The sequence below is a fragment of the Hippopotamus amphibius genome, chromosome 7 (assembly GCF_030028045.1).
Source record: "Hippopotamus amphibius kiboko isolate mHipAmp2 chromosome 7, mHipAmp2.hap2, whole genome shotgun sequence".
Classification (NCBI taxonomy): Eukaryota; Metazoa; Chordata; class Mammalia; order Artiodactyla; family Hippopotamidae; genus Hippopotamus; species Hippopotamus amphibius.
The window spans coordinates 111929055-111939889 of record NC_080192.1 but is presented as its reverse complement, the minus strand read 5'-3'; the positions used below and the strand labels follow the sequence as shown (position 1 = coordinate 111939889).

Here is a 10835-nt window from a genome sequence, read left to right as displayed (position 1 = left end):
CCTTTATCAGAAACAACTCTTGTTAAGGTCAATAAAATATCTGCCCCAGTTAACTTCTGGTCATTGTCACATCTCAGATAAACCCCACTGAAACACTTTCTGACATTTCTGAAAAGGTCAATCCATCTATAATGTGCTGTCACCATTATATTGCTTATCATGCTTGTAATTTTACATTTTATGTGATTCTTTGATTAATGATTCATTCTCCCTCAATAAATTTAAAGCTCCATAAGGGCAGGGAAATCTCTAATTTTCTATCATAATTGTATGGTCACTGTCTAGCATGATGCCTGGCACACAGGAGGCTATTAATATGATCTGGAAAAATGAATGCTTTATTTTCATCGTCCTCATTTTAAATGTGGAAATGGAGGCCCAGAGAAGTAGAGATACCATCTCAAAAGCACATGTGGATTATTGGAGAATAGGGACTAAAACTACTTGAACATACTGACCACTATGCATCATGATACATTCTGGGGTTACAAGATAAAATGAGATGTGCCCCTCTTCTCCCAGCCTACACCTTACAGAGCACCACCATGTTTGGGCTGCAGAGGACAAGGCATGCAACCTAGTGCAATATCAAAGTCCTCCTTGTGTCCCCAAGGGCTTAGCTACCAGGTCAACAGAGCTGCTTCACCCTGTGGACTGCTCTGGTTCCTGTATGCAAAGTGCCCAAGAAGATGGCTTTTTCCCCTAAAACATTTGTTTGACGATGTATGGTGATGGATGTTAACCAGACTACTTGTAGTGATCATTTTGCAATATATACAAATATCAGATCATTATGTTGTATACCTGAAACTAATATAATGTCATATGCCAATTATACCTTTATTTTTAAAAAAAGCATTTGCTCGAAATTACATTGCAGGCATCAGAATACGACTCTGCAGGTACATATCACTCATCGCTGGTCTACAAACTGTGAACCAGGAAGAACACTGGGAGGAGTGAGCGGGAAGGTCAACTTTGTACAAGTTACAACATTAAGATCCATTGTCAGTTGAAGACCAGTAAGAAGGGGAGAAAAAGCATTTCAGAAATGAAATCATCAGGCAAACAGGAGTTGAGATATACAACTTTTAAGGAACCCACAGTATTAAAAATATCTATGTACACCAGTTGGAAGACTGTATATTTCAAGAAAAACAAACCATCAGGCAGAACTGTCAATAAACACAGTCCGATTTACCACTTTGTAAGGGGCTGTTACTATTAAAGTGATCATATGATTTATTATCCAAAATGGGGCACTTTAGAAATTAAAAAGTGTTCTGGCACTATTAAAAATTATGCCAGGACAATGAGTGTTTACCAAGACTGACTGTCCCAGGCAAACAAGCAGGATTGGTCACCCTCTTTAGTAACCATCCACTCATTACACATGAAGAAAACCAGGTACTCGTTCAGTCATGCAAGTGCCTCCCTCCATCGGGGAAATGAACTACAGCAGCCAGAATGGATAAGATACCAGTCCAGTGTGGGCTCTGTTTAAATCATTTTTACCCTGTATTGTCATGCTAATATTTACCATCTCCACTGAATAAAAACAGAGTTAAGAGTACAGGCTTTATCTACTTGTTTTTCTTGCCCCTTCACACCTGATCTATACTGAATCTTTAGGAGGGCCATTTCTACCCCCATTTGGAGTTTAATCTTAATGCTTAAGAAAGAATATGCCTTCCTGAAATAAGTCAAACAGAAAGTCATTCTTCAAATTTCTAGAGGCTTCCCTTTTCCCGAAAGGCACAGTTAGTTGGCTTATGTGGAATTTGTATGAATATGTACCACATCTTCTTTAATCAACATCGACTCAGATCGTTCACTGAATCACCACAGCAAAAACAAGATCACGAGCCACAAAACTTTATTGTAGGGATCAATACATATATCCTTCTGAGAAACAGTTTGAGCTATTCACTTGAGGGTTATGAACACATCAGGATCTGTTTTATTGGGATACTTCTGGTTTCCTTGGCAAGTGAAAACCATGAGTCAAGTTCAAAAAGCCTGATTTAAAAAAAAAAAATCTATAAAAAGAGAAGATTAAATACTGCCAGCCCTACTGTTAAGAAACATTGTACAATTTAAACCAAGAAGATAATTCCACACAAGTCAAGCAAGGCATGTTGGCAAGTAAAAGTGAAACAATCTATTATACAAAATGCAAAAGGAGTTATAAAAATAAAATTTTGGTCAGAAAATCATTACTACATAATGCCACATAAAGATGTCTATTAGTTGCTTTTTTTAAGGGGAAAAGAAATCAAACTGTTAGCTCTCTATTCAGAAGGAATAATAAGGAAAGTGTTTTGAAAATACTTCTGATATTAAGTGAATTCTTTCTAAACTGCTATCTAGAGCTCACAAACATCTGACTTATCCTTGCCAACCTATAGAAAATGAGGGAATAAAAATCAGTGTTCGGCCATCAGTCGCACACTCACAACACCCGAATGAGGTCCAGGGTAATCCTAGATCGGGCAATGTCGATGTTGAGTACTTGGACTTCCACTCTTTCTCCAGGGCCCAATCCAAGACTCCTTCTCTTCTTTGTCTTAGAAAGTTTTGCTTCTGTTACATTTCGTATGGGAATCAGCCCTGATCTCCCCACTCCTATATCCACAAAAATTCCAAACAAGGTGGCATTCTCGACTTTGCCTGTAAGAACTGTCCCAACCTGCAGGTCTTCCAAGCAGACTATGCTTCTCTTGAAATCAGGTTTATCGAAATCTACAAGGAAAGGGCAAAAAAGTTCGTGTAAATAAGGCACTGTTAGACACAGCATAAATTAGTAAGTATGGACTACATATTGATTGTGTGCCCAGACCAGTATTAAGCACTGAGTAGGGACGTAAAAGGAGCTGAAGATACAGGCCTGCCTTCAGAGAGGAGGCATCCTAGTTAGAGAAACGGCATGCACGAAGTTGAAACAATTCAATAAAATTTACTCCACACTTTCTTCTCCTCAAATTCTCTCTTGCTAACATGTGAACATTAGCACTATACATAAGGACTAAGAAGAGTAGAGTCTTATTTTCTTCTTTATGAAGAGGTGATGAGAAAGTATATTTGCTCAATGAACATGCAGGCTAAGTCACAAACACTGAGAAAATAAGACCCTTGGAGATGGATGATTAAGAGTTTTTCCCCCACTACCTGAATTCTCAAACTGTTTAAAGGGGGTAGAACGTATGTACGTGTTTAGTCAAATGTGGATGAAATTTAAATGTTCTTCTCACTTCTCCCCACAAATTTCGAGCTCAAGGATCAATTCCTATCCGCTTTGAATATATTTATCCAGTTGAAATTTATGGATTCTTGATTATTTCTCAGAAACACAGATCAGCTAGTACCTCATCTCCTTTCTCTTCTTTCAACTCAATTCATAAAACATTTATTAACTCCTATTTTTATCTCCTGGCCAGGCACTCTGCTGGGTGCTAGAGAGACAAAGATGAAGCATAGATCTCTGTTCTCAAGTTCCTTACAGCCCTCTTTCCTTGCTTGAGCTGGTGTACATTTCTCTTTTCATTAACACTACCCCCCATTCCCCAAAGGTAGGCACAAAGTCTGCCAAGGAATCATTACGGCTTTAGTTAAAACAAAACAAAAACAACAACAAATGTTTTATGGCGGAGAAGGTTACAACTAACAATTTAAATGGGGCTTTTGGATTATCTGTGGATTCCACTTACCCATGCTCAATGCTCCTCTTGGCCCCCTTTCCTAGGATTACTGAATGTTGATTCTAATAACAAAGAACACATTCTACGCTCCGATCTCCTTTTACTAAGACCTCATTTTCCCCTCCACCCATTCTAGTTCCTTTTCCTGCACAGCTGTTGGCTTTATCCTGATCACTTGTTAAAGCGATCCTTTACATTTGTATTAACAACTGGTCACCTCTTGGTTCCCCTCCCCCAGCCCAACCATTCTGAAATCAAGCTTTTTAAAAAAATTCACCTTTTGCCTTTAAAACAAAACAAAAACCCTCTTTAAACCTGAAATCTCATTTTCTCCATAAAAAAGGCATATGCTAGCACTGGAATAGATTGTGTAGAATTCCACCTGATGCTGCAGCAGTGAATTCCAAAAACAAAGAACCCATTGAATGTGCCATTACACTGGACAATGCCTGTGTCAAAGCAAAGTGAAACTAAGTTGTTGCTCAGGGTCAGAGATAGGATGGTCTCAGAGACCCCACAGGCGTTGTTTTTATGCTTAGAAACTCTTTTTCCCCTTTCTTTCTTATAGAGGTCCAGCTGCGGCAACTTCCCCAAGGGTTCCTGATCGGTGGCTTAGTTTAACTTTGCATGGAAAATCAGAGTCGAGAACTACTTAACATGTTTTTGAAGACAGCCTGGGTCACTGAGAAATCAGAAGATCCCCCATGTACCAGGCAAACGTTAACACTTAGATTGCCAAGGCTACATATTCCAGTCCTCTGTCACCAGGCTGTTTCTGATGAACCTAATAAGCTGGAAACCAGCAACCAGAGTGTTAGTAAAATAGAATTGATTGTGTCACTGGGAAAACAGAAGACAGGGGACTTGCCTGGTGCCGCTGTGGTTAAGAATCCGCCTGCCAATGCAGGGGACGTGGGTTTGATCCGGGAAGATCCCACATGCCACGGAGCAACTAAGCCCATGTGCCACAACTACTGAGCCTGTGCTCTAGAGTCAGCGAGCCACAACTACTGAGCCTGTGTGCCACAACTACTGAAGCCTTCATGCCTAGAGCCCATGCTCAGCAACAAGAGAAGCCACAGCAATGAGAAGCCTGCGCACAGCAACAAAGAGTAGCCCCCGCTTGCTGCAACTAGAGAAAGCCCAAACATGGCAACAAAGACCCAACACAGCCAATAAATAAATAAATAAATTTATTAAAGCAGAAGACAGGATGAGTATGAAGAAAGAATGAGGTAAGAAAGGAAATAATTTTGAGAAAATGGGGAAAAGAAAAAAAATGTAACATAAATACTGTAATATACAAACATTCAAAATACTATCTGTCCCTTCAAAAGTATGACTGTCTGCCTTCCTTCTTGGGGATGTTTTTCGTATGAAAATGAAAGTTCTCAGACATCTAGAAAACTGTGACTTACGCTAGGGCAAAAGTCAGTTCCAAAGAGATTTATTTGAAATTTCACTTGTCACAATGATAAACACTGCAGTAACTGGTAAGCTCCGTTCAGAGCCCAGGTGCATCTGTTTCTGCTCAACCAGGGGCATCACGGTAAGGACCAACATAGCTGTTGGTTGTTTAACTGAACTATATAATTTAAGTACTGATCTTTACTCTGAGTCTATAGTGTACCTGGGATAATGGAGCAATCAACACCAAGAAGGAAGAACAAGATGGACAAGAAAAGCCAGGACAGAGCATATCTGCCAACCCTCTAAGGTAGTGGTTCTAGGCATAGCACCCTCCAATCCCACCCCGCTTGAAAACCACTGCTCACTTGGTATTCCTGCTAGACAACACCTAGGTGGAATTCACACATAAGAGTTCCCACAAAGGGAGATGGATCTGTCTACTGAAACAGCCCCTTTGATGGACCACCCAGAGGCTGCTACTCCTACATTTTTGGCAGAGGTCTTACTGTATGTTTCATTTCCTTTGTCTCCAACCTTAAAATTAATTTCAAACTTACACAAAAGTTGAGGGAATGGTACACTGAGCTTGCTGGGTAAGCACAGATTCCCTTAAACCTTTTCAAAGTAACCACCTCAGCACAGCCTAACCCAGTTGAAAAGAGCCAAGCACGAACATGGTGTCATAACACTGATGTGAGACAAGTGCAGATTCATTTAAATCTCAGGGTTTCCTATTCAAATTTCCTTGGGAAGTAGGTCATTTGATACCTGAATTCCTTCTCACCGGGTCATTGCTCTCAACAACTATGGCTGTTATACTTCCCTCACTATCTACCTGTGGTGAAAGCTGAGAGACTTTTAATTAGAAGGAAAATCAACAGAGAGATAGTATCTTATTTGTTCAATGTGTTCATTGACATAGAATTCAGCAACCTGGAAGGCTATAATTTAGGGAGAAGATTCCCTTTAGTTTGTGAACTGAATGTTTACCTTGGACTTCTGACTCTTACGAGTAAAAACAGTTTACAAAAGGATCATGAAAAATGTGTGCCTCCATGCACATGGCAGCACACACATGATGCAGAGTCTAGTGTGATGGGAAGTAAGCCTGGGACAAGGAGCCTGAGACCTGGCTTCAGCCTCGGCTCTGGATACTAACTAGCTGCAATGACTCTGAAGGAAGGTCACTATGCTTCAGTTTTCTCACGGATAGGATGGGATAATGGAGAGTCCTATGGCTTACGAGTATTGTGAGCTACGCAAGGGAAAGGTACTGTTATTCAAATTCAATTGTTTACCTGTTCGAAAGTCAAAGCTCTCAGGCTGGCTGAGACCATCTATGATGACCTGTAAGGTGTGTACTGTTGTCTGCAATCTTTCTGCAGTTTTCGCAATTCCTTCTTTTTCAAGGAATGAATTTATTTTTTGTTGCATTTCAGGCTTTCCAGTCTCATAGAGTGTCCCTCCAACGAATGACAAAAACCTGTAGAGGGAAAAAAATCCCACCAATTATTAATAATATTACTTATTTTCCAATCTCCTTATACAGGTCACTCCTTATTCATCTCAGATCCATATATCAATCAATCAATTGGTCTTCATTGAAAATCTATTATGTGTCCCATGCCATAATAGATCATGTGTCCTAGGGAAAAAAAAAAGAAGAGGATGACTTTAGGTTTTTGCGCTATTTTCCAATAAGCACCTGCTCAGAATCAGCATCAGAAATGTTTTACATTGCAGTGTTCTTTAGAGTTTAGTGTCATATACATTTTCCAAATAAGGATACCTATATCTGCTACATGTTTCCCCAAATCTCAGTCAGGAAAACTTATTTGAATTTAAATTAGCTATTAGGCAAACAATAAATTGATGCTACCAAAATCCAGCAAAATATCCAACAAGCATTGCCAGCTTTTGACAAATAAATCATTCTGTTCATATGCCATATCATTGCTCTTCACTTCTGTGTACCCATGATGATAGTGTTACCTGTGCAAGAATACACTCAACCTAATAATTCTCAAATTCCACCAACAGTCAAGCCTCACATGGACTAAATAACATCAAGTACATTAAGTATTCAGAGTAAACAGAAAAAATATGAGGGGATTACCAAAAAGAAAAAGTAAAAGTAACTTTCTTCCAAAATGGAAGCACTGCTAGACTTCCCTGGTGGCACAGTGGTTAAGAATCCGCCTGCTAATACAGGGAACATGGGTTCCATCGCTGGTCCGGGAAGATCCCACATGCCTCAAAGCAACTAAGCCCATGCACCACAACTACTGAGCCTGCATCCTAGAGCCCATGAGCCACAACTACTGAGTCCATGTGCCACAACTACTGAGCCCATGTGCCACAACTACTGAAGCCTATGAACCTAGAGCCTGTGGTCCACAACAAGAGAAGCCACTGTACTAAGAAGCCCATGCACCACAATTTAGAGTGGCCCCCACTCGCCACAACTAGAAAAAGACAGCGCCCAGCAACGAAGACCCAACGCAGCCAAAATAATTAAAAAAATAAAACAAAACAAATCCAAAATGGAAGCACTGCAAGCAAGACCTCAATTACATAATCTTTTTTTTAAAGACTTACTTACTTACTTACTTATTTATTTATTTATTTATTTATTTATTTATTTATTTTTGGCTGCATCGGGTCTTCGTTGCTGTGTGCGGGCTTTCTCTAGTTGTGGCGAGCGGGGGCTACTCTTCATTGCAGTGCATGGGTTTCTCATTGCAGTAGCTTCTCTTGTGGAGCACAGGCTCTAGGTGCTTGGGCTTCAGTAGTTGTGGCACATGGGCTCAGTAGTTGTGGCACACGGGCTTAGCTGCTCTGTGGCATGTGGAATCTTCCCGGCCCAGGGATCGAGCCCATGTCCCCTGTATTGGCAGGTGGATTCTTAACCACTGCACCACCGGGGAAGCCCCTCAATTATATAATCTTAAGATGAATATTACTTTATATACTTTACCTATTATATAGCTGCAATATTTATAAAACAAAAATATTTGCCATTCTCAATTTCCCTCTGCTATGTTTACCATTTCCCTTGCTTGTACAGCTGCCTCTCAATTACTTAGCTTTGGAGTTCAGTAATAAGTTAACTAAGAAAAAAACAATTACAGGGTTAAGATGTATTTCCCTTCAATCTCATCTGAATATTAGGCTGCTGCTTACCTCCTTGCTATTCCTTGGCTGGGTATTTTTCTACATCATTAAGTTCCATTTCCTACGATGAATGGCTCTTAAAAAATGTCAACACAGTAATCAGACAGATAGTGATACTAGTGCCCTCCAATCCTTTCCTCTAAGAATGTCTCTGGAACACAAGCAGGGAAAAAGGAAACTGTTGGAGGCTTGTCTATGATCAGAATTGGGATGTATCCCATCTGTCAGGTTGCTGCATGATCACAAAGGCAATGCTTGTGATTCCAGTCCTTTTTTACATTGTTGAGTTCAACTAGAAAAGGCCTCTTCAGTGATTATCTGGTAGTAATAATCTGTTATCTGGTGAAGAAAGTGCTCTCATCTCTCACTTAACCAGGGCATCTCTTTGGGTTCGAATGTGCAATCCTCCTATATTTCCAAAGCCATACTTTTAGTCAAGAACAGATTCACCAAAATTCAATTTATTTTCTTGAATATATATATATATATATCTTTTTTTTTTTTGAGTATGTGACCCATTTCATTCATAAAACCCCACTAGGACAGGAAAAACAGAGTATGGCTACAACATAGGTGCCATTATCCATTCAAATAAAAGAAAAGAAAGTGTTTTTATACTGTTTCTCCAGAAATTACACATAGCAACATTTAATATTCTCTTGAATATATTTTGATTAAGGGTCTAATGAAAGACCAAGGAGTTGGTGCTTGCACTCCCTTTTTTAAAATGAGCTTCCACCCCAACTGGTGCCAGTGAGATACATACTTTTTGTCTGTGTGTCCATGGCTTCCCTGGCCCAGGGGGAGGCAGTGGTATCTGTCAGTGTTGATGGATGAGCAGTAGCACATAAGGGCCCTGGTGACAGGGAACAGCTGCTAAAGCTCTGACTGATGGGGCAGATGACACATGACAACTTCTGCCTGCAGCCAACTTCCTTGCACAACTTTCTAAATAATACAGGCCCTGCTGAGCAGACTTCCTTGGTATTTACCTTCTTGGCTTGATTGGTCTGCAACTGGCTATTTAGCAGAACATCTTTCAAATGCCCAAGATTCTGGCTTACAAGCAACTGATAAAATGCCAAAAAAGTATATTCATGGGTTGAAACTCTATAATAACCTTGAATAGCATTTTATAATTAATAAAAGTAACTAAAAGGCAGAAACTTCCCAAAGCACTGTACAAGTCTTGGCCTCAATAACAAAAACACTGGCTCAGGAGGCTACTTGGAGTCCTAAGGTTTTAAGTGTGTGTGTGTGTGTGTGTGTGTGTATAACTAACTGCTACTAAAGTCACTTTCATACAAAGCATTCTGTTTATAGTGGTTACAAATGTATGAAGAATATTGGTCTGTTTAACTTGGGTGCATATTTCATATATCATTTTCATCCTCACACACACACAAGCCTGAGGGCACTGGTAACTGAAATCAATAAAAAAGCACTGAGTTGTGCTCCTAGCTAATGCTTCAGTATTGATCAACTCTATTTTTAAATGACTATGGAACAAAGTCAGATTTTTTTATTTTGAAAACTTTCTTAAAGTTACAACAGGGTTGTAGAAAAAGGAAAACAGGAAACAAAAGGGGAGAGGGACTATAAAATGAACTGGGAACAGCATGAGTTTGATCTCTCCCTTATTGGATTTCAAATATATTCAACTGTAAATGATAGGAAACAATGTTTTTTGCTCAGCAGCCACTAAATAAACATGTTCTTTAAATACAGTAAGAATAATCTATTCTACATTATTCTGAATTTTTACTCTAGAATCAAGTGTGATAAGTTAATATCCAATACACTGTTTCATTTTAGAATTGAGTATAATAAGAAATACTCAATGCAAAGTACTTTCTGGCTCAAAAGTACCATATAAAAACACATTGTACTTTATGAAGCTTAGAACTAGAATGTAAGTGAATATGTTCTGAGAAAATATGTTCTGAAAAAATAGTGCTTGATACATGTTCTCATTTAACCCTAAAAGGTAGGTATCACATCATACAGAAAGGGAAAATTGAGGTTCAGGGAGGTTAAATAAATTGCCCAAAGCCACACAGCTATTTTTGCTAACTGGAGTTTCATGCTATACACATCAGTGTGTGTTTGTTTATAGCTGCAGTTACGTCAAAATTAAAGTGCTGTATTTGGTTAAGATATAAAACAATACTTTGGGTAACATTCCACCAACACAATTTAATGGCAGATTAGTTTTAAACATTAGACAGTTAACACTGATAAATCCCGCAGAGAAATTATTATATAAATGCATTTAAGTAGACAATTCTATCAAAAGTCCATGTATTACTAAAATCACAGTGGTCTCATTTTCTCCACTGTCTCTAAAAGGCTTTTCCAGTTTGCTAAGGACTGCTGTCTGAGCTGCTGTTTTTATTTAATATGTAATTTCATCCATCTTACTTAAAGTAAGAAAGTAGCATAAATGCAACAAATAAGCACATCATGTTCTTTTAGCACACATCTGCACAAAGTTAAAATACAGACCTTGAAGCAGAGAGACTGCTTGTTTTTCAAACAGAATGCTATATAACC

The 10835-nt window shown here is 39.1% G+C and overlaps 1 protein-coding gene across 6 annotated transcripts in view; it reads right to left on the bottom strand.

Annotated features, from left to right (window-relative positions):
• Positions 1–1859: 1859 nt before the first annotated feature.
• Positions 1860–10835, bottom strand: part of SRBD1 (S1 RNA binding domain 1) — a 215745-nt gene continuing 206769 nt past the window's right edge. For 4 of the 6 annotated variants that reach the window (XM_057741939.1, XM_057741940.1, XM_057741941.1 and 1 more), the window contains exons 20-21: positions 6407–6591; positions 1860–2742 (exon numbers count right to left, since the gene is read on the bottom strand). In XM_057741939.1, coding sequence (XP_057597922.1) covers positions 2453–2742; positions 6407–6591 — 475 coding nt within the window. In that variant the 3' untranslated portion in view covers positions 1860–2452. Of the gene's footprint in view, positions 2743–6406; positions 6592–6619; positions 6754–8820; positions 9139–10835 lie in introns of those variants that run through there. The other 2 variants (XM_057741944.1, XM_057741943.1) reach the window with 2 other exon arrangements.